Below are 24,263 nucleotides of genomic sequence, written 5' to 3'. Positions count from 1 at the left end.
TTAAAAACCTCCAAAAGCCAGTGCTCTGTTAATTATTTCTTGACTACTTTCACTGGATACATATTTGCTTTCCTCTTTTGTTTAGCTAATCTTCTTACTGTATGTTAGAAATGTGAATCTGTCTGTCCACCTGTGAGTCCATTTTTTCAATGTCTCCTACATAGTAAGGGCTAGTACCACCAAATTCGGTATGCAGCTTCCTCTTATAACTTAAAGCAAGGTAAGGGTTTGGCTGTGCCAGGACAGTGGGATGTGCCTAGAATCCCATTGTTTCCCATAACACAGAAAGGGAGGAGCCTGATAGGAGTGGTTATACTCCACAATGACCACAGGGGGGCAGCAAGCACAGCAGACTGTTATATTGCAGAGTGATCCCAGGGGGGCAACCACATCAGTAAGAGAGTGGGCAGTTGGGAACTGGGCTTTGCATGTTGCAGGCCACCAGTCTGGGTAAGTGGCCTCTCTCTCCCAAAACCTCAGGCCAAACTCCTCTTGCAGGGCAAGTCCCCTGACAGCCAGCAGTCCCCCTCCTCCCAGGAAGCAGCTAACAGCCAGGGCCCAAGCATTGCAGAATTCTGCCACCATGGCCCCACTGGGGAGCATTGCCAGAAGGGGCCAGCCAGTGCAGCCCCTGCCACGGCAGCCCCGCCCCAAGAGGAGGCAGCTTTAGGGCAGCACAGCGCCACCCCCTTGAGAAGAAGCCACCAGGCAGAGCCAGCTACTGCAGCACCCACTGCCATGGCCTTCCCTGGGAGGAGCCACTAGTAGGGCAGTGCAGCCTCAGCCCTGACCCACTCAGACCTCCTCCACCCCCTGTCCTGAATCCCCTAACCCTCCACTCCCTTCCTTCAGGACCCCACCCCACCTTCCAACTCCCTCAAAAAAAATTACAATCCCAAGCACTGCTGGGAACATCTGGTAGTGCTCAATAATGTAGTTTATTTGGCTTCCAGAATATGAATTATTTATATAGCAAAATCTTTGAAGACTTGTAACATTGAGATTATAAGCAACCATGGTTGCTTTTTTAGACCTGCTCCAGCAACATTTTGTACATGCTTTACTCATTGCTCAAATGCACATAGATGTGAAGTGTTTGCAGGATCTGGCCTTAGTATACAAAAGTTGTTGGTATTACATAGGGCACGATCCTGCACCCACCGAAGTCAATCATAACATTTCACTGATTTCAAAAACACAAGATCAGACACTTTAATTACTAAGTATGCTATAAACTATAAGACAGTAGTACACCTGCTTTCATAAGGGCACTGCTCTCTCCTGTTTTACAAACAAAGCATTTTGAAACATTTCTTCACTTTGGAATGCTGCACTCTGAAAAGGTCAAGTTGCACTACTTTAAAACATGTCTTACAAATATCAAGTCTTGTAGCATTTAATATCTTCAGTTACACCAAATACATTTCTTTATGGTCTCTCAAACGTCAATTTAAGATCCAAAACACTGGTACAATGAGCAATTTCTTCATAACTTTGGGGTGATGGAAATAGATTACATTCTTGAAGTGCAGGTCTAGTTTCGACACAGTAAACAGAGGCATATTATGATTAAAACATTAATTTTTCATTTATTTTAAACAATTCAACACCACGGTACCAAACAAGCTAGCTTCAAGTGTTCATGATCTGAACAGACATGAAAGCACATCAATAGAAAACATTGTGCAGCTTTTTCAGAGCCCTTATGGGCTCAAGTTTGTTTTACTTAACTATCATCCAGTAATTTTATTCAGACAGGAAGTAGACAGGCAGTGTTTTTTCTTGTTTTGTTTAGATTTTTAGGGCTGCCAACTAACTGCCATTAACTCAATGTAAAAATTAATCACAACTAATCACAGTTGTAATCACATTGTTAAACACTACCATGCTAATTTAAATTTAGTATATTTTGGGTTTCAAATATATTGATTTCAATTATAACACAGAATACAAAGTGTACAGTGTTCTCCTTATAATATTTGTGAAAACATATACTTGCCACAAAACATGTTTTTCAATTCACAGGCATTCACATAGCACTTTTGTAGCCACTGTTACAAAGTATTCATGTGCTAGATATTCTAAACATTCACATACCCCTTCATGCTTCCACCACCATTTCAGAGGACATACTTTCATGCTGATGCTTGTTAAAAAAAAAAAGTTAATTAAATTTGCGATTTAAGTCCTTGGGAGAGAATTGTATATCTCTTGCTCTGTAGATTTACCTGCTTCCTGTCATATATTTTGTGTTATGGCGCTCTCAGATGACCTAGCATATATTGTTTGATTTAACAACACTTTCATGGCAGATTTGACGAAACACAAAGAAGGGACCAATACGAGATTTCTAAAAATAGTTACAGCACTCAACCCAAGGTGCTCTGATGTGCTTTTCAAAATCTGAGATGAATGAGGTGTCAAACATTCAGTTGGAAGTCTTAAAAGAGCAACATCCTGAACCATCAAAAAGAAAATCAACCTTCTGTTGATGGCATCAGATGATGAAAATGAACATGCATCAGTCTGCACTGCTTTGGATCATTATCAAGCAGAACTGATCATCATGGAGTGTATCCTCTGGAATGGAGGTTGAAGCAGCAGGAGACATACTAATGTTTAGTGTACTTGGCATGTAAATATCCTGCAACATTAGCTACAACAGTCCCATGTGACTACATGTCTTTCAGGTAGCTGTGTAACTAAGAAGTGGGCAGCATTCTCTCTCAAATAAAAACAAACTTGTCATTCTTAGCAACTGACTGAACAAGAAACAGGACTGAGTGGACTTGTTGGCTCTAAAGTTTTACATTATTTGGTTTGTGAGTGCAGTCATGTAAAAAATACATTTATAAATTCAACTTTCATGATAAAGAGATTACATTACAGTACTTGAATGAAGTGAAGTGATATTTTTCTCTTACCTTTTTTACATTGCAAATATGTAATCAGTTATAATGTGAACATATAAGCAAAGTTATGGGAACACTGTGCACTGCATTGTGTTTTAAGTTAAATCAATACATAGACAATATAGAAGCATCTGACATTTAAATAAATGATTAAAATTGATTAATCATGATTTTTAAAAATCTTGCAATTAGTTTTTTAATTGTTTGACAGCCCTATTTTTTTCCCCAAGATTCACTGAGAAATGCAGTATTGTGAGTCTTTAGAGTGCTTTGGTTTCCCAGTGTTATCCCTGCACATTTAGCACTAAACTGAGTTTTAAATTTCAATATATATATACACACACACAACGTTTATTGTTCTTGGAGAGTGGAAAGAGTCTGATGCGCTAAGAAGTGCACATGAGACTGACTTCTAAGGAAGCCATAAGTGTTGTAGTGATGTAAGCGAGTAGTTGATTTCTCAACTACCCGATAAGCATAAGCTTATTGAGTAGTCGAGTGGAGTACTCGACTACTCGCTTTCCCTCACCCCTTACTGTCTCTGTATGGCTGTCTAGACTATGGGGTTTTTCTGGGATACTGTAAGGTATCCTGGAAAAACTCTGCTGCATTCAGGGACTCGTCTGCTCTGCTGACATTTATTGCAGAATTGCAGACACGCTCTTTCAGAAGCCTTGTCTTCTTCCTTCCACGAAGAAGGGCTCTTCCAAAAGAAGAGGTTTTTCTGAAATTTGGCCCAGTGTAGATGGCCCAAATTTCAGAAAAGCCTCTTCCGACAAAACTATCAGAAAAAGGTACACAAATTATGGAGCACAATTTGCATACCTTTTGCAGAAAAAAAGCAGCAGTCTAGACATAGCCTATGACAGGCAGCAAGGGGGAGGGGAGAGGGAAAATAGGAGCTGGTGCTGATGGAGCTGGCTTAAAAGCGGGTCTCCCCTCCCCCACTACTGTCTCAGTGGTGCTGCCTGCTCCTCCCCTGCTGCCTCTATCAGATAAGAGGCAACAGAGGGAAGGAAATAGGGGAGGCTGCTCCAGCAGCAGCCCCTGTCCGCAGGGTTCCCAGTAGGGAGCTGTGGCTCCCCCACAGACAGGGACTGCTGCTGCCAAACAGCCCCTTTTCACAGCCACCCCAAGCCACCACAAACAGGGGCTGCTAGACCTAGCATGAGCCAGGACCCAGCTGTCCCTGCTCCTGCTGGTTTGGAACCTCTGCATTTTAAATATAGTAAGAGCTGCCGGGCTCTGACTACATTTAAAACGCAGAGCCGCAGTGCAGGTGACTCCCGGAGCTGGCTCAGTCCCAGCTCACGCCGGCTCTGGACTGCCGTGCCTTTGCATTTTAACTGTAGTAAGAGTCCTGTGGCTCAAGCCAGCTCTAGGAGCTACCCCTGCAGAGCGTTCCTTATCGATTAATCGTGTAGCTGATACAAATTTTTATCGACTACAGGATTAGCCAAATAACCGCTATTTAACATCCTTAAAGTGTTCATCACATCTGAAAGCTATGCTATAATACAGTACTATCCAAACTTTTGAAACCTGAAACCACACCCCTGCTTTAGAAAAAATTACAGCCTACCTTCAACCTCCTATGGGTTGGTAGAGGCCTATCCATCTTTCTTGGTCCTCCAACTATGTGTTTGGGTTCACCTCCCTACACAGGAACACTGTAACAAATGCTGCCCTAATTGTTTTCATATCTAAAGTGGCGTTGCATCTTCCAAGTATACTGTCCTTTTATATTTTGCTATCAAAACTCAGACTTAGAACTATAAAATGTTGTGTACATTTTATATAGTGATAGAAAACTACAAGTATAGACCATCACATATTAAAGTGACCACAAAACTGCCAGAGAAGCACTTCTTCCATCCCTTCAAAGGATCTTGTAACACTGGCACTGGCTTCTTTCCTCTGGGAAGCTTGTACCCCCAGCAGCATCCAGGATACCAATTTCACAGCCTCTTGTGTATTTACACAACATTAAATTTGGAGTGACAAGAAAAAAAGTATAATTTTCTAATAGGAGCCTGTGATTTCTCAGGGATGCATGTTCCATTTAAATGCAGGTAGCCAGAACAGATAGAATGGTGTACATATTCAAAGATAAGTGCAAACTCCACAGCTCTGTTTTAAACATCACAAAAACACTATAATCAGTAATGGAAGGGCTATTACACACAATATATGCTGAACATGCAATGCACTCTTTTCTTAATATTAGACATGGAATATGTGGACTGTTTTTCTCTATCCTGCCTCAGTGTAATGGAGCTGAACTTGTATCACTGACCAAACTTGAACCATAGTATTTTAGCCAGTACACAGGTATGTTTCCTTATATTATAAGCATCCCAACTCTCCTCTCCAACACTAAGGACCACAATTTCAAAATATCAGATTTTTAAACTTCTTAAGAGGCATCTAAAATGGTGTATGCTGTGAATAAACGATGAAGTAATATTTACTTCCCCAACAATTAGATCCTCCCTCTCTGCACATTGTTGTTCCAGTCCCTTGCCTTCTTTTCCCCCTCAATGAATGAGACTTAAGTCTGTTTCTCCCAAACTAATTTACTATGTTTGTTTCCATATCAAGTTCCTTCCCTGCCAGTTTCACCCTGTTTATCTTGATATAGAAGCTTGACTAGGAACCAAATGCAGGAAGAAGCTTGGAGGTAGCTGGGCCTTGGTGCTGGAGAAAAAGAATAAAATAGGATTTTTGCATATGAGGATTTACCTGCTTATCAGAGGCCAAATAGCCTGTCATCCCACATTTTAGATGTTCCTGGGCAACATCTGCCAGGGAATTACCTAGCTCTTTGAGTAGTCAGTTATATTTTAAATTCAGTCCTCTTCTATTTGAATCAAATTGATAGTAAACCATCGAGTGTGTTTGTTTTTCATGCTAGTCTTTTCAAAATGTAAGGCTGCAGGCATATTCAAGAATTCTTTGCAGAGATAAAATGTTTTACAAACTAATCCTCACAGATCTAGTGAGGTAGGAATGTATTACCCCATTATAGAGATGGGGACAGAGGCACAGAAAAGTTAAGTGACTTATCCATAGTCACACAGTCAATCCATGGCAGAGTAAGGACTACTGTTTAGAAGTTCCTGCCTTTCAGCCCCATGCTCACTCCACTAGACCATACTGTCTCACTGCCCTAGTGGAACCAATCTTCTGAAAGATACCTGCTGTTATTTTGATGGCAGTTGCTTTCTCTAAAATCCAGTGTCATCTTAAATTGAAGCAGCTTTTTTCTTTCTTTTAAGTCTCAATGGTTTTGTTTTACAAAAAAAATTATTTATTTATTTATTTTTTACACATCTCATCACTATGGATCCACTCTAAATTGCATATTTTGATGTAAGGAAGAATTAGAATATATACTCTCCTTAATAAGATTAAAAGTTTTCTTCCCTCATCTGAATTATTGCCACCATCCTGAAATATATTAAGTCAGTTAAAAACTTAAGATTTATTTTTTGCCATCATCTTTGATTCTTGCACTCCATTCAATATGAGCATGAAACCCTATTTAGCTTCTTAGTTCTCATGCCATACCACACTGAAGTGTTTAGGTTTCATGGCTACAAAGGGCAATTATTTAAATCCACAAAAAGTATAAAATTGCACTGAACAAAACCATGAATATACACACAAATACACTTTTAATCATATTAGGATTTTTAGGATAAAAAATCCTAAATTTCAGGCCTATCATACTTGACAGTGTCCCTTTAAGGTTAGGGAAATCCAGTCCCAAAAACCAATACCTCAATTCTTTAGGAACTGAAATACTTGGGACCTAGCAGTTTGTCAAGGCATAACCGATTAAATGGGGTGCTCACTGGAAAGTCGATACAGTGCAATGCATTTTGATGACTAGACACTGCATTAGCAGCACACCTATCCCGTGTAAGAATCAGACTAGTGTTGTTAGATAGTCCAGCCCCTCTAGACATCAGGTGAATTGGTACTTGCTAACAAACTTAGCACTGTGTGGGCCTCCTCTGTTAACTTCAAGCCATTTCCTACTCTGAGTTAATGGCTCCCAAACAAGGTAACAAATGATCTTTATAATGTGTCTGAAATTTTAGTGCTTTGCACAATGCTAACTTTTTAAAACCATTCATGGAGGGAAGAAAAAATATCCTCCAATGAGAGGTCTGCGTTTAAGAGTCAGAGGAATTACCTAACTTGTATATTAGCTTACACCAGGGCTAACCAAGAAAAATTTCTAATGTACAACTGAAGGTCAATCATCATATGCACCAGAGGGAACAAAACATTTTATTATAGAAGTATTCTACATAGAGTTAGTCAAAGCTGTTTAGTTTTGTGAATTACACTAGCTGCTTAGTATCAAGAGCCAAAATTCTTGATGTAGGGAGCTAGTGGTTGAGGGTTCAGGCAATACAACTGCCAAATGTTTAAAACAGAACAAGAACTGCTATTCATGGGAGGGGCTTATTTGCCAAGGCAATTCTCCTGTTTGCTACCAATCTATCATTATTTCCAGATACAGGTTTGAAATGAATTTTTTAAAAAAAGGACAATATATACATTAGTGAAACCTGCCTGAAATGACCTTTTGCCCCTTGTAAAGCTACAGAAAAATTAGCCAAACATATTATCTTTATTTCATAAATAGTGAAACTACCCCAGTGGTAATGGTCAAGTGATCATACGATCTCCAGAAGAGCACCCACTTCAAGTCCACATAAAATCACATTTATTTCGATTCCATGCATGTGCTTTCTGATGAAGCTGTAGGCTCAGCATCCAACTTCTCTGGGAATTCTAGCTTCTCACAAACAGTCTCCTTTACAGGTAAATACTGAGAGATCTCATTAGGCTCCGTGAACAGGGAGGGTGGAACGTGCTAGGGAGCAAATATTTCAGTTAGAAATAAATTCAGACATAAATAAACTCTGACCTGTATGAAATATTTACTGACTACAGTTAAAGCACAGAAGACAGATAGCTGTTCATTCAATGTACTTTGGCATTTAACTCCATGTTGTGTGTGTACACTCAGTTTTCTCTCTCTGTGTGGGTCTTTCAGAACAAGATCATTTACCACAAAAACTGGCAGGATCAACTAGGGGCAACTATGATACTCAAAATTACATGTCACTTTTTTACTAGATGTCACTTTTAACTAGTTGGGTTTTTTAACACTTAACTATTTTGGATACTGGAGTAGCAGGGGTACTATCCCCTTGATAGTACATAGGGGAATCAATCTGATCAGTAAACAGAATCATCGCCCTCCCCCCCACACACACACACTTTCAGAGAAGAAATGCACTAATTCTAAGTGTGTAGAAATGTTTCATTCAAGCATCTTAAATTAAAACCGGATAATTCAACAAGAGAGGCATTTTAAAAACTCTCTTTTTTCTATAGGTATTTCCTGAAACTATACAGCCTCATTACTTACAAGATGTTTAAAAGGAGAGTGATTCTGAGAACACTGACTTCAAGTCTTATAAACTAACTTACATCTAGAACAGGGGTCGGCAACCTAGGGCATGCGTGGAGCCGACTTTCAATGGCACGCGGAGTCCGTGGAGGGAACTCATCCCTGTCCCCTCCACAGTCTGTGCAGCCGCAAGGCTTGGAGCACCAGCTCTGTCTTCTGGGAGCAAGGGAGGAGGAGAGGTGAAGAAAGTCCCAACTCACATCCACCCCCGATGTCCCTGAAAGCCACCCCGGCTCCCCACCCGCCTCCACTGGGTGGCACAGGCACCCCACACAGAGCCAGGACCTCCCCCATGAGAGGGGTTGGGTCCTGGGGACCAGGGTGAGGAGGAAAAGTAGGAAATGGGGTGTAATGGGGTCAGGCTCAGAGGGTTGGGAGTTTTAGGAGTAGTTTTTTGCTTCTCATTTGTGTGGTCCCCAACTGATAGCTCCCCAAACTTGCCATAAAGAAAGAAAACGTTGAAACCTTTTGTACTGGACATAAATTACTATTTTATTTTATTTAAAATTAAGTTTGATAAACTAACATGAGAAAGTTAAAATGCTTAATCTATTTAATAATTTAAATTAAACCATTCTTCCTAGCTGCAGTGCTAGCAAAAGGAATCAGGTATAATTATATAATTACCGGTGAGTTTGCGTTAGCAACTGGTGGGCCACGGAAAGGTTTGCACTGAGCCAGGTGGTCCAAGGACCAAAATGTTTGAGAACCACTGCACTAGAGGGCAGCAGCAGCTATAGGAGAGGAAAACACTTGGTGGGGTCTCCTTTCCCCAAAGCCTCGTTGGGCCCTGGGCACTTGGATCCCTGGCAGAAAGGCGAGGGTGCCATGGATCGCACCCCCATGGGACCCTGCCCCCAACAGGGCTGGACACCTCAAGGTCATCCACCTGCCTCCGCCTCACCCATTTCCCTGAATTTTCCACCCCCGAGCCATCCTGACCCCAGCCCGGTGATCCAGCATCGCACCTCCTCCCCCCTTAACCCTCCCCGGAAGACAAGCCAGTGTTGGCTTTCTGTGGGGGAGGGGAGGGAAGCCCTAAGGCGCCGTACCACATCTGGCTTCGAAAGAAGCACATGCACACTGCTCTTCCTCTCCCCACAGGAATAGCTGGAGCTGAGTGCAGGGCAGAAGCCCAGGCGGGGCACATGGTAGAGAGAGCCCCTTTCCTCCCTCCTGGGAGAGTGGTACAGCCCAGGGCAAGAGGGTTAAATCTTGGCATGTCACCTCTGAGAGGCTGCGGACCCTTGATCTAAAAGATTACTCATATGCTTTTGGTATGCAGCCCACACTGCAGCTGGTTCACGCTTTTATCATGCTTTTATCACAGCACAGTGCTGTTGAATTTTGAAACTGACTCTTATTCTTTGAACGACTTTTAAATCCGATGTTCCCAATTTACAGGTCAAAAGCTGATTTATGTTTTCTAACAGGCAGCTTTGCAAACTCAACTAGGGAAATACATTTGTGTTCAGTCCTTTATCATGACCAGCAAAAAGATTCTGTAGCTTGGATGATCATTTTAAAGCATGAGGCAGAATAGCATCCAGCTCACTCTGATAGCTAAATGGACCCTACTAGGGATGTAAAAGTTTACCTGGTTACCCAGGTAAGTATCCTGGTTACCCAGTAAGTATCAGCCTTACTGGGATGCTTATCTGGTAACTGGAGGGCCGGCCAGCCAGAGTAATCCCCTCTACCTGCAGCAGGCTGTCCAGACCCCAGCCACAGTTAACTAGTTGAATGATTACAATTATATAATTTAATAGGTTAGCTTTTTAACTGGATATTTACATCTCTAGACCCTATACCTCAAACTCATTCTGTCATTAAACAGATTTAATTTCGATATGCAGATGTCATATATTGTGTGCTGAATAAAAAAGGGTCATTTTTATAGCATAATCTCTTACTTGCAAGGATCTTCAATGTTTCACAAATAAACCCCTAGAAATGCCCCTATTAGTGCACTATTAACCTCATTTTATAGATGGGGAAAAGAGGCAGAGAGATATTATGGGATCTCTCCAAGATCACACAATGAGTCTGTGGTGGAGTCAAGAAAAGAACTCAGCAGTCCTAACTTGTAGTTTCCACCTCTAATAGCTAGACCTTTTAGCTATCTCTGAAACACTCATATTATTATACAAGTGCACTTAAGTACCATAAAACCATATGCCTTTTACTTTCCGTTCTTAGGTCAATTATAGCATTTGCATCAGCCAGCCTGCATCAATCTATGCTAGTAAGTGACCTCAAAGATTGCTAGCAGTGTAGGCACACCACCAGCCTACAGAATTAACTGCTGCAGGAGATCATGGGGGCTTCAACTCTGAATGAATAATTCTATCCAGAATCTAAAATGTATAATTATTCAAACGATGAGAAGTATCAATCTTCCTCCAGATAGCACTATAGCATTTTCTACAACATCTTAAGATGGGTGAAACTAATATACATGGAAAACATTTTTATACACATTACCGTTAAGCTTGAAATTTTGCTTTCTCTAGATGTGTATTCTCGTAACATGTACGGCTTGTCAGCCTAATAAGAGAGAAAACAGGTAAAACAATTATCAAAAAACATTTTCTAGTATTCCATCAATACTCTGTAAATAAACCATACATTTTAACTGTGACACTCTGAGTTAAGTTTCCCAGATTTGAAGAAGGCGCTAAGTAAACTCATAAGCTTGCATCTCTCACTAACCAGAAGTTAATTCAATAACAGATACTACCTCAACCACCTCCTCTCCCTAATATCCTAGGATTGACATGGCTACAACAATATTGAACACACAAAGTAACACCATACGGGCCATATCCTCCCAAGTGAAACATGACAGACATCAGGGATATACGTGTTTACCTCATGGTAAAGTCTTGTATCATTCATCCTGATAAGTACACCATCAACTCGCAAGAAAAACCTCAACAATACAAAGAAGCTGGAAGGCATGACTCTCTACAAAAAAAAACAAAGATGTATACTTTGACACATTGACATCGTACTGTAAAATATGCAGCTATTTAGATAAGATGTTCAGAACCACTAGTGCTAGTAGCATTTGCACTGTTCCGAGCCATAGTCTTATGAAGAAAATAAGCTCCATGTCAGGTGCACAACTGAATGGGAGGCAGTGAGCTTTAAACGGTACACTCAAGGTCTGTACCTCATCACCAAAAAACTGAGAAAATAGCAAAGTAGATAATACAAGTCAAAAGATTGTTACAAAACATACATAATAATCCTGCTCTCCCCAGTGCAGTGGGGTGGGAGGGGGTGAGGACTGGTCCTTATAACCTCTGATACCAGAATTCTTTTTTTCCTATAAGATTATGATTTTAGAAAAAAAATACAAAAACTTACATTTTAAATATATTTGACAGGGTATTAAATGTCCCCTAAAAAGATATACATTCTGATTCTGCAACCCAGGCCATCATGTAAGACAAGTCTCAGCCCAAGGATACAGCAACACTGCAGTTGGGAGCATGCTTCCCAGTTGAGTAGAAAGACACACACTAGCTCTGCTCATATTAGTATGCAGAAAACAGTAACATGGCTGTGGCAGCATGGATGGCAGTTTGAATTAGCCACTTGAGTACAATCACTTCCAACCACGTGGGTATAACACTGTCCATGCTGTAATGGCCACATTACTATTTTTAGTGTGCTAGTGTCCTGCCCATAGTGGGAAGCACACTGCCAACTGCAGCATAGACATACCTCACAAGTCTGGAGGAAGTGGTTCGGTCTTATTCATGTAAGGGGCTCTTAGGATTTTGTAACAGAAGAAAAAACGCTAGTATGCTGATGGCAATTGATACACACTTTTACAGCATTCACAAATATGAAGTGCTTTACACATCTCAGGCAATTAATCCTCATCTCTCCCTGTGAAGCAGGTGAGAAACTGCCTAAGATGCTATTAAGGGGGACAGAGTCCCTGAGCAATGTTCCTTATCTATAACATTAAAACATTTGGCTATTTACACTGAAATAATTTTTAAATGTTAGTTTATTATACTGTTAACCCTTGGACCCAAAGAGCTTGTGAAAGTTTGGGGACTTCACTCATGATGAAGTCTGTTATTTTTGTTTATTTACAAAGAATGTACAAAGCCCTTCAAATGCACAACAAAAAACCCCCACAAAAACAAAAAAGGAGACTGCTTCCTTGCTCACAAAACCAAACTTTCAGCCAATACTCTGATCCCAAGCCCTCTCCACTCAGCTTGTTGCAGGGCCAGGCTAGGGATGTAATAGTGTAGTCAATTAACCGATAAGCAAAAGCTTATAGGTTAATGCTATAGACTACAAACATTTCCATCACCAGTAAATTTTTTAGCAAGATGGCCAGCAGTCCAGCTCAGTCCTGGCTGACACCAGGTCCAGGACCTACCCCTGCTGCAGCTCTGCATTTAAAGTATATTAGGAGCCGGGCGGGTAGGCAGCCTGGCTCAGTTCCAGCTCCAGATGCAGGAGCTCAGACTCCCTCCCCCCCCAACAGGGGCTGCTGCCACCCCACGTTACTGCCCCTTTATCAGAGGTAGCAGCACAGGGAAACAAGCAGATGGTCCACAAGGGGAGCTGATTTTTAAACTGGCTCCCCTTGCAGTCTAGCTCCTGCTTGGCACTTGCGCTGCTGCCTCTGATACAGAGGCAGCAGCGCGGAATGGCAGAGGACTCCTCAGGAGTGAGGCCGGAGCACACTGGCAGCCAGCCCTGCCCCAGGGACTGTAGAATAGTCAACTCACCTATAAGAATTCATGAGGTTAATCGACTATTCAATTAAGCAATATTTAACATCTCTATTCCAGGCTATGTCTGCATAGCACTCTGTCTCTCTGCTTCAGTCTGTGTCTCCCCGCTCTCCCCATCCACAGAACACTCTTACTCCAAAAGCAGTACTCAGTAAAAACAAACAAAAACAAACCAACTAACCCACCACCCTCTACCAAAGTCTTTAGAATTCCTGAGTGACCTTGGGTTTGTCTTTCTCTTGCAAACCATAATTATGTTACTTTTAATCCTAAAGAAGGCCTGCTTTTCAACTCATCAATTTTATGGGTTTTAACTAACCTACAAACAGTACCTTTGGTCTGCTTCTTATTTTATCTTAATTTCCACTCAAGAGAGGATTTTCTGGGGGGACGGATTACGTACACAGGAAGTGATTAAACTTACTATTTTTACATTCAGACTTGAAACTCCATGATCATGAAGCTCATCTTCAAAAAGCAGAACTTCTTCAAAAAACATGATCTGTTCTCGGGCCTTCAGTTTCTCTGTATTTATGTGATCAGTAGTAGGAACAACCTAGGCAAATTAAGTTTAGGAATAGTTAGCATAATTTGGCAGTTTTGTAGCGGCAGTGTCGGTCTCGGGATATTAGAAACACAAGGCAGGTGAGGTAATACCATTTATTGGACCAATTTCTGTTAGTGAGACAAGCTTTTGAGATGGCACAGAGCTCTGCTTCTCACCAACAGAAATTGGTCCAGTAAAAGTGCTACCTCACCCACCTTGTGTGTCTAGAATTATGTGTCATAAGAATTCTGCAGTTTATGTCTTCTGCTGAAAACCTTGTACTCCTCCAACTGCAGCAAGACACCAGAGAGCCCCAGTGGCTGGGAGGGGGAGCTGGCCACAGTCAGGAGCATAGCCAAGAGTTCTACTAGAGCCAGAAGCACAGGGGAGCTCCCGGCCAGGACCAGGAGCAAGCCAAGCTGGCGGCAAGGGAGACAGAGGCAGGAAGCCCTGCCAGGACCAGGGTCCAGTGGCCTGGGCTGGTGGCCAGGAGAGAACTCTGGGAGTGGTAACCAGTGGCCAGCAGGGGAGCATTGACCTCCCTTGGTCTGGTAAACTCCCTAGTTTGGGACCTCTGAGGTCCCCAGGGTGCCAGACTGGGGAAGTCCAACCTTACACCTTTACTTCTACCATGCTCAGCCATAAGTTTCTGAGCTTCTCATGGAAAAAACAAATGCTAAAAGCTAAGAATTCCAAGAGGAAACATGACAAGACAAGAAACCCAAAGTTTGGGATTTCCCATGAGCGGTCACCTTACAGATTGGGGCATAATGAGCATGGGTTTTGCTAAACTTCACTTGAAAAAAGTATCTGCAAACAGTTTTGAATGAGATCAAGATTACAAATAGTTGGGATAGTATTGAGTGCATTGTGATGCTGGCTAGCCAGGTGATAGCTCTTGCCAAGACTGCAGGCGTTAACTAAGAACTGATAAACTTGTAGCAGGAGACCAGACCACTTCCTTTGTGTATTAAGTGTTGCTTTAAATAGTTATTAGAATAAGAATGCATTTAGTGTTTAGACTGTAAGTTGCTGCATGAATTAATCTTATTCGTCATGTCTACATTCCATGCTATTAGGAAATATATGTTTTGCTTTATAACTTGGAAAATGTTTACTCTAAAATTTCTGACCTCAGATGGGAAGAGTTTTCTCCAGGCTGTCCAGAAGAACCACCAAAATCAGATGAGCCATCAAAGAACTTTGTACTACAAAGGCTAGGAAAATGGCCCTATCACATGCTACATGCAAGGCAGCTCATTCTATGGACTTGGAGGCTGAACTAAGGAAATAAAAGGCCAACTATACTCCACAGATCCAGTCCTACATTGGTACAACTGCAGCAATCCAAATTCCTGAACGACAAGGACACCAACCCAACACCCCATATAGACAGTGCTAAATCAGCAGGAGAGCGTCTCCCCTTAAACACAGCTATTGTCACTTGGGAAGGTGATTAACTATGCCACTGGGAGAAGCTCTCCTGTCAATGCAGTGAAGTCTTCACAAAAGCTCTGCAGCAAAGCCTCTGTAGAGCTATTCAGGTAGACAAGCCTAAGACACATGAACATTTTCCATTTCTTTGCTGTCTGAACTCTGAGATTCAGACACACTTAACTGAAGCTAGAGAACCCTGGAGGTGATGATGAAAAACATTTTGAATTGACAGATCACTACAGTCTGTACAAGAGAAGTTTTATATTTATAAAGTACAATTCATTCCAAAAGGACCCAAGAAGTTTTTTTAAAACTATAGTAAATCCTAGGGGATTAACTAGAATAATCTGTCTAGTAAAGATTGGGGATTGAGAGGTTTTGTTTGCTTGTTAACATCAAGGAGATGTACTTCATGACTACAGGCAGTCCCCGGGTTACATGGATCCGACTTACATCGGATCCCTACTTACAAACGGGATGAGGCAACCCCGCACTAGCTGCTTCCCCCCAGCAGACCAGGGCGACGCAAAGCTAGCGCCCCCCCACAGCAGACCAGGGGGACGTGGAGCGGCTTTTCTCAGCAGACACCTCAGCTTGAGAATAAAGGACCGAGGGAAGTGAGGTGTGGGAGAATAAAACTGAGCTCTGGAGAAATGTTTGGCTAGAGTTTCCCCTACAATATGTACCAGTTCCGACTTACATACAAATTCAACTTAAGAACAAACCTACAGTCCCTATCTTGTACGTAACCCGGGGACTGCCTGTACTTTAAAATGGTTATTTACAACTGGGGAGGGGTTGTCACAAAGGAGATATGAATACATTTATTATTGTATGTAAACAGCACCACTGATTAGCAGACAAATCTGGAATACAATGTAAGGATGTTAAACTGGGGTTATCTAACTAATCGTGTAGATAGTGCTGGGGAGCCACCTGCACTGTGGCTCTGCATTTTAAACGTAGCAAGAGCCACTGGGCTCATACTATATTTAAAGTGCAGAGGTGCAGTATCCTGGACCAGTGCGAGCCAGGACTGCTTGGCTGGCTGCAGACAATGGCTGCTGCTGGAGCAGCCCCTCACACAGCCAGCCTGGGGCCACTGCAAACAGGGGTTGCTTGGCAGCAGCAGCCTCCCCATCTTCCCCTCCCCTCATTGAGCAGGCGGCACCACAGACAGGGTGCCGGATGGAACTGGCTTTTAAGCTGGCTACCCACAGCACTGGCTCGTTTCTCACTCTCCTTGCTGCCTCTCACAGAGACAGAAAGGTGTGGGGGAGTGAGTAGTCGATACTCCAGTCCACTACTCCCTTACATCCCAAGTAGAGTGTCACAGTCAGCTGGCATGATTAAAGTTCTACACAATTACAAGAGACCTTCAAGTTCAAGGAGTTCAGAACTGCAGTGATAACATAAGCATTAAGGAGCCACACACAAAATACAAATACAATATTCCAAATACAAGGGACCATGGGACATAAATCAGAAAATTTTTGAAACCACTAATTTTTTTTTTATTACCCAAAGTGAACAGTGGTTTGCTTAACAAATATGAGTCTCCATAAATCAATCATACTTTGAAAGCAGATCTCTACAAAATTATGCAATCTTACTTTAGAAGGCATGCTTTATTTTTCAGTAAGCCTACACACAATTAGGGATGTTAAAAAGCAGTCAATTAAGTAACCATGAAACCACTGAAAATCTTAGCGGTTACACACTGTGGGCTCTGCAGTATAAAGTTTATACTGCAGAGCCTGCACAGCCGGTTCCCTGGGAGCAGGGCCAGCAGCCAGCTCCCGGCTGCTGGCTCCACTCCCAAGAATATAAGCTTTATACTGCAGAGCCCACAGCATTGTGTGGCAGACTGCACCCTAGTACCCGGCATACACAGGAAGCCAGCTTTTAAGACAGCTCCCAGCATGCACTGGCTCCCACTTGCAGCTCCGTTCCCGAGGAGTCGACTGCTGTCCCACACTGCTGCCTCTGATACAGACTTTTAAGCCAGCTCCTGGAGTGTACCGGCTCCTGACCCCACTCTGAGGGAGCTGACTGCCACCCCATGCTACGAGCTCCGATACAGAGCCAGCAGTGAGAGGTGGAAGCTGACTGCCTGGGAGCCAGCGTCTAACTGTCTGGTAACCGATAAGCTCATGCTTATTGGTTAACCATTTAAACAGTTATTCCATTATATCCCTATACACAAGATGATGCAACAAGCATGTAACGAGAAGAAATTACTCACTTTTAACTTTACAGTGTCTCCTAATAATGTTCCTTTGTAGTCTGTCGTATAGGTCCAATCATATGGTTTAACAACCTCTTTCGTGTGTTCAGCCTCAGTCCTCAATAAAGGAAGAGAAAACCCCAAACTTTAATATGCATATAACATTTACAATACCACATAAAAAAGACATGTCCTCTGATCCCAACACTGATGACTAATCAGCCAAAACTTCCTGGAAATGGTGATTTTGCCCGGGCAAAGACTCTAGTGCCAGGCCACATCTATACAGTATGGCTTCTCCTTGAAAATATCCATATATATCTCCAGTCATTTTGAACACCTTTACCAAGCATTAATTCCATAGCATAAATGCTTCACTCATACAATTTTAGACAGAAGTCTTTAGTTTAATAATGTCAAATGTTGCACAATTTAACTTTGCCTATTCAACCCATTCCTCTACACAAATAGAAAGGAGTCTGCTGACAGAATGCATCTGATACTAAACTGATTTAAAATATTAAATTAGAGCAAACATTTCAAAGAGAATACAAGTTAAAAAACAGACATTGAGCATCGGGGTCAAATTTGGGCTGAGAGAAAATATGAGGATCAGATAAAGTAAATGAGATATATAATAAACATAGCCTGCACTGACCCAGATTAAGGTGGGTGGTTTTTTTCAAGAATCAATGCATAAGTGTTTTTTGGGGTGCCACCCATAAAAGGTAAAGAGTCTCAGTCTGTGGTGGTTAAAGCATATAGTCAGATACTACACTTCATTTTAGGCATTTGGACAATTTTTATTCTTCTGTGCCTTATACTGCCAGCAGCATTGCCAACATCCTGATAAATTTAGAATTCTGTATTGAGACTAAGCATACTACAAAAAAAAAAAAAAGCCTCCAGTAGCAACATTTTAAACTTGTGCAGTGCCTTTCACCTTAAGATATGAAATCTTGTAACAGTCATGTCACAACAGGAATTTTTCAACTGACTAAAATGGCAGCAGAATCAAACAAAAGTCTTTACAAGTGTTAAATCAGCCACAATACTCGGGAAATATAACCATCCCAGTTTTACAGATGAGAGACTATGGATGCATCTACACAGAACCCTAAACTCAAAATAAGATATACAATTTGTGCTACGCACATTGCATATCTTATTTAGAATTTATTTTGAAATAGCTTATTTCGTCATTTGGCACGTCTACTCAGCACCAAATTTCGAAATAACGTGCTATTTCGAGACATCCCTTAACCCTCGTGGAATGAGGGTTACCGGGATGCTGAAACAGCATGCCCATTATTTCAAAAAATATTTCGAAATAACAGGCGGCTTGTGTAGATGTGGGGTATCCCGAAATAGCTATTAAATGCAGACATACCCTAAAGCACAGAAAAGCCATCTACATTATAGCTGCTCCCCGAGTTACAAACAAGCTACGGACCAACACTTGGTCCATAACTCGAAGTGTTCGTAACTCAGATCCCATAGACTTACATGGCAACCGCGCTGTTCGTAAGCGCAGAACGCTGTTCGTAACTCGGATCCACATTTATGACTGCTTTGGTCGTAAGTGGAGGTGTCGTAACTTGGGGAGTAGCTGTACTGAGTTTTGTCAGCAAAAGGCAGCTTTTGCCAACAAAACAGTAGAAGTGTACACATTGTAATGGTTCTTTTGTCAGCAAAACTCTCCTGTTTTGCTGATAAAATAAAATTTGACAGGAGGAATAGAACATTTTGCAGCAAAGTTAAAGCAACAGAGGGGGTGTCTGGAGCAGCCCCTGTCCATGGCAGGCCTGGGTGCTTCACAGGCAGGAACTGCTCCTGCCTGTTGCAGTGGGTTGCTCCAGCCCAGCCACGGTGTGGGAGAAACAAGGAGTCACTCCAGCCCAGCTATATTGTGGTGCCCCCCCCTTAACTGGTTAAAAGAGAGACAAACTTCCTATTTAACCGGTTAACCAATCACACAGGATTTTACAGCCCTAGTATGAACTTAAAAAGACAACATGCTCATTCTGTCGCAACATACACACTGCCTCTCACATATACACCTCCCCAAAACATACTCTGTCTCTTTCCCCACCCCACAAACTCCCTGTCTCATACACTTGAGTTGAAAATCGGCTAGCAATCTAGTAAGATGTCCATAGAAGATAAGATGCAGGCTCCAGTCTTCTGCATTAGCCACCATATCACACTTCATCCCCCTTCATATTAGCACGTGCCCTATTACTGTGGTAATATTGCTCACCTGCTCTCTTGCCATTCCTCTGCACAGGCCACTTTAATCATACCTTGATATTTATTTACACATTTTAAAGCATCTATTGCAGTGAATTCAATTCCAAAGCCGTAATCATGCTGAATTTTGAGAATGTTGTCTCCAAACATCATTTCTGGGAGGGAAGGCATGTGCAATTCTTCAGCTAATCTGTATTGGACAAAGAGGTTAAAACAATAAAGTTGCAATCTAAATTTGCAGTACTTCGTAACTACACTGACCAAAGACTGAGTGGGCAACATAGACTAAAATTAGATTTCTCTCCCTACAAGAGGACCATGCAGTTCAAGCTTGAAAAATACTGGTAAGGCATACAGTGGGAAAGCCTGATAAGATAGTAATATCTTTAGTGAATCTATTATGCAGACAAAATTAGAAAGACAAGAAAACATCTCTCTTTTGTAAATGTAATCATTTTGCATCTGGGATGTGAATGATTAACGGGTAAGCCTCACCCTTAATGGGTGAGTCTTACCGATTACAGTTAACCAGTGGGAGCTGGTGACAACCCCCCCCCCACACACACCATTTAATTGGGTAACTGGTTAAACATAATGTTTAACCAGGTATCAAATTAAAAGAGATTTTACATCCCTATTTTGCACACCTATCAGGTGAAAAATGCAGTAACAGTTATTTTAGTCACCATAGCAAGCAGGAATAATTCAAGATTCAAGAACATAAAAATGGCCATACCGGGTCAGACCAAAGATCCATCTAACCAAGTGTCCTGTCTTCTGACAGAGACCAGTGCCATGTGCTCCAAAGGGAATGAACAGAACGGAATCATCAAGTGATCCCTCCCCTGTTGCCCATTCCCAGCTTCTGACAGAGGCTAGGGACACCATCCCTACCCATTCTGACTAATAGCCATTGATGGACCTAACCTCCATGAATTGATCTAGTTCTTTTTTGAATCCTGTTAAAGTCCTGGTCTTCACAATATCCTCTAGCAAGGTGTTCCACAGGCCAACAGTGTGCTGCGTGGAGAAAAACTTCCTTTTGTTTGTTTTAAACCTGCTACCCATTAATTTCATTTGGTGACCACTATAGGAACAAGTAAATAACTTTTCCTTATTCACTTTTTCCACACCAGTCATGATATTATAGACCTCTGTCATATCCCCCCTTAGTCTCCTCTTTTCTAAGATGAAAGGTCCCAGTCTTTTTAATCTCTCTTCATGTGGGACCTGTTCCAACCCCTAATCATTTGTATTGCCCTTTTTTGAACCTTTTCCAATGCCAATATATTTTTATGAGGTAACTGCAGCTGTACAGTCTTCAAGATATGGGTGTACCATAGTTTTTTATGGAAGCAATAAGATATTCTCTTAGTCTCTATCCCTTTTTAATTATTCCTAACATTGTTTGCATTTTTGACTGCTGCTGCACATTGAGCGGATGTTTTCAGAGAACTATCCACAAATGACTCCGAGATCTCTATCCTGAGTTGTTATATCTAAATCAGTCCTCATAATTTTGTATGTATAGTTTGGATTATTTTTTCCAATGTGCATTACTTTACATTTACCAGCATTAAATTACATTTGCCATTTTGTTGCCCACTGACTTAGTTTGGTGAGAGCTCTTTACAGTCTGCTTTGTTAATCTGCTTTGTTCTTAACTATCTTGAGCAGTTTAGCATCACCTACAAATTTTGCCACCTCACTGTTTACCCCTTTTTCCAGATCATTTATAAATAGGTTAAATAGCATTGGTCCCAGTACGGACCTTTGGGGGATATCACTAGTTACCCCTCCCCATTCTGAAAACTGACTATTTATTCCTACCCTTTGTTTCCTGTCTTTTAACCAGTTTTCACTCCATGAGAGGACATTTCCTCTTGTCCCATGACAACTTACTTTACTTAAGAGCCTTTGGTGAGGGATCTTGTCAAAGGCTTTCCAGAAATCTAAGTACACTATATCTACTGTATCCCCCTTGTCCACATATTTGTTGGCCCCCCTCAAATAACTCTTGTAGATTAGTAAAGAATGATTTCCCTTTTTAGAAACCATGTTGACTTTCCCTCAACAAATTATGTGCATCTATGTGTCTGATGATTTTATTCTTTGCTATAGTTTCAACTAATTTACCTGGTAAATTTACCGGTCTGTAATTGTAAATAGACACATCAGGCACAGATAGAATGAGAAAAAAGTGAGTGCAAAAAATGCTCCTAAGAGTAGAATTGCACTGTGTTTGTGCAGCTCACAACAAACACCATGCGATCTGGCTGTATGACTATGACTCCCAGATAGTTTGGTAAATAATGTCATAACCTTATGATTTCATCTCCTCATGTTTATCATACACTTTGCTATGGAATGCAATTCAATAAAATGACATTTTTAATTTAAAAGTCTATTCAGGACTTTACAAACATTTGAATAAAAGGCAGACTTATACAAAGAGTACCTTCCAAAATAAGTTTATGATAAGCAAATGAATCTCACAAAAATTAATGCAACAATCTGAAAGTCCTATATTGGTGAGACTTAAAATAGCTGAAGTATGACAGATTTAATTTACTATAGGATATGAGATCCAGAGATAACAAACTATCAAAAAAAAGTTGCTTGTAAACAAACTCAAATATTACTGTTAGTATCTGAACTATTTATATTTAGTTTAACATTCAGGTTTCAAACAAACAATAGTCAAGTCTGAAGGAAGCAGTTTCTCCTACTGCTTTATAGAAACAGAAATTGTTGCCACATCTGAAAAGGCATGTGGTCCATTTGGTAAGAAAACATGAGCTGAAGAGTCCACAATAAATGTCCTTGGGAAGAAGAAGAAAAACACCACATCCCTACCTCTCAAACAAAAAGATGACCCACAACATCAGACAAAGGATGCAAAAGAAATTCTTGACCCCAAATGGTGGCAATATGCACTTTACATTTATTGGGGTTCCCTTTTATTAGTAGTGCTCTTTGCTGTGGCTCTTGAGAAGATAGCTGGGTTTTGCCAAGGTTTTTGCCTACACTATGTAGTAAACCCAGGTCTGAAGGCCCAATGGTTATGGACTCAGACTATGTCTACACTAACACTTTTATCAGTACAAGTTTTATTGGTCAGGAGTGTGGAACACACATACCCCCACCAACATACATTTAATCCACAAAAGCACTGATACAGCAAGTGCTATGTCATTGGGTAGAGCCTCTCCTGCCAACTAGGGATGTTAAAAAGTGGGTAGTTGTATAACTGCTAGAGCCAGTAGTGCAGGGTGGCAGCCGGTTCCCCAGGAGCAAGGTGGGAGCCTGCATATAACTGTTAATATTAACTGCTAACACCAGGCTTATGGGCTAGCCATTTAAATGGTTATACTTTTGCATCCCTACTGGTGACACCATTTCTCATCCCCAGCAGGATGCAGTAACTGGTTAACCAACTACCCAGTAAGCATCACCCTTAACAGGTGATGCATACCAGGTAACAGCAGCTTAATGTTTAACTGGTTAACTTATTGAACAGGATTTTACATCCCTAGCTCCCGGTGCTTGGGGGCGGGGGGTCAGTTTAATTAAGCCCTTCTATCATCATAGCTAGCTACACAGGAGACAAAGCGGTACAGCTGTGCCATTATATAAGGTCTCTAGTTTAGCCTTAATGTTTCCAAGCTCATGTCTGAGCAACCGTTACATGGCGTCAAACACCTAGATTTACAATCGCTGGCCCGAGGTCCGACACCTGTGCTATTGCATCCAAGCTGCTCTCCACAGACCGCACATGGGTTGTGGTTTAAGCTGTATCCACACTGCGGAATGACAGGGCAGGAGCCCAGACGTTAGCGCCCAAATCCCGGGGGCCTGCTGACCCGAGTCAGACCCGGGCTCAAACCTCAGGCTGACAACTCAGAGCGTCCACGGGCGCCCGCCCGGCCGCAGCCCGTAGAGCGGGCGCAGGCAGCCCAACCCCCGCCGGCCCGCAGCCCGCCCCCACCTCTCGGCCTGGGCAGATTTCATGATGTGGGTCTGGGCGGCGCTGAGTTTCCAAGGCCCGAAGGTGAACTCGCGGCGGCTGCTCTGGAACACGGGGAGCATGGCGGGGCCGGGAGGAGGAGGTGGGAGAAGAGGCGGTTGCTGGGCTCCCCCCAGCAGCGGCACCAGCGCCGCCGGAACCGGAATCCGCACTCCCCGCCGTCCTGCACTTCCGCTTCCGGGGTCACCGACTGGCCTGGGGGTAGAGTCATCCAGCGTCACGAGAAACGCGCGCAGGCGCAGCGGGGATTCGAGGGGGCGGGGCCTGGAGGGGCGGGGAACACAGGCGCGCTCCGCCCTTCCCGCAGTCCCTGCGTTCGCAGAGCCGCCGCCCCTCCCTTTCCACCACAGCGCCTCTGCCTGTGGGTCCGGCACGGGGAGGCGTTTCCTTAGCAGAGCACGAGGGAGTTGAGAAGGGGCCGGTCAAAGCGTTGGAAAGGCGCGGCTGGGTGTGACAACAGGCACCCCACACAGCCTACTGGCCCGGGACTGCAGAACCCCAGCATTAGCTGCTCATAAAAACCAGTGTTTTCCACAATTAAAATGAAACGCTAAACTTTAGTTTCCCTACCCCCTGATAGCTGTAGACAGGAGTTGAACA

General features: G+C 42.4%; 1 protein-coding gene across 1 annotated transcript; it reads right to left on the bottom strand.

Moving 5' to 3' along the window:
* Positions 1–919: 919 nt before the first annotated feature.
* TIPRL (TOR signaling pathway regulator) lies at positions 920–23,856 on the bottom strand. The gene is made up of 7 exons (XM_006124635.4): positions 23,625–23,856; positions 19,647–19,826; positions 17,405–17,504; positions 13,600–13,731; positions 11,278–11,373; positions 10,891–10,953; positions 920–7,803 (listed from the first exon to the last, which is right to left on the bottom strand). The coding sequence occupies exons 1-7, from the start codon at positions 23,723–23,725 to the stop codon at positions 7,654–7,656; spliced, it is 822 nt and encodes a 273-aa protein (XP_006124697.3). The 5' UTR covers positions 23,726–23,856; the 3' UTR covers positions 920–7,653.
* Between the last annotated feature and the right edge of the window lie 407 nt (positions 23,857–24,263).

This window comes from Pelodiscus sinensis, chromosome 1 (genome assembly GCF_049634645.1).
Source record: "Pelodiscus sinensis isolate JC-2024 chromosome 1, ASM4963464v1, whole genome shotgun sequence".
NCBI lineage: Eukaryota > Metazoa > Chordata > Testudines > Trionychidae > Pelodiscus > Pelodiscus sinensis.
This window is presented reverse-complemented; position numbering and strand designations above follow the sequence as displayed.

Bases quoted from the DNA above. Each gene is read 5' to 3' on its own strand.
- TIPRL (XM_006124635.4), bottom strand. From the start codon at position 23,725: ATGCTCCCCGTGTTCCAGAGCAGCCGCCGCGAGTTCACCTTCGGGCCT. The intron at 19,827-23,624 runs GTGGGGGCGGGC...TGTCCAATACAG, and splicing joins AAATCTGCCCAGGCCGAGAG to ATTAGCTGAAGAATTGCACA. The intron at 17,505-19,646 runs GTGAGCAATATT...TCCTTTATTGAG, and splicing joins GAGGAATGGCAAGAGAGCAG to GACTGAGGCTGAACACACGA.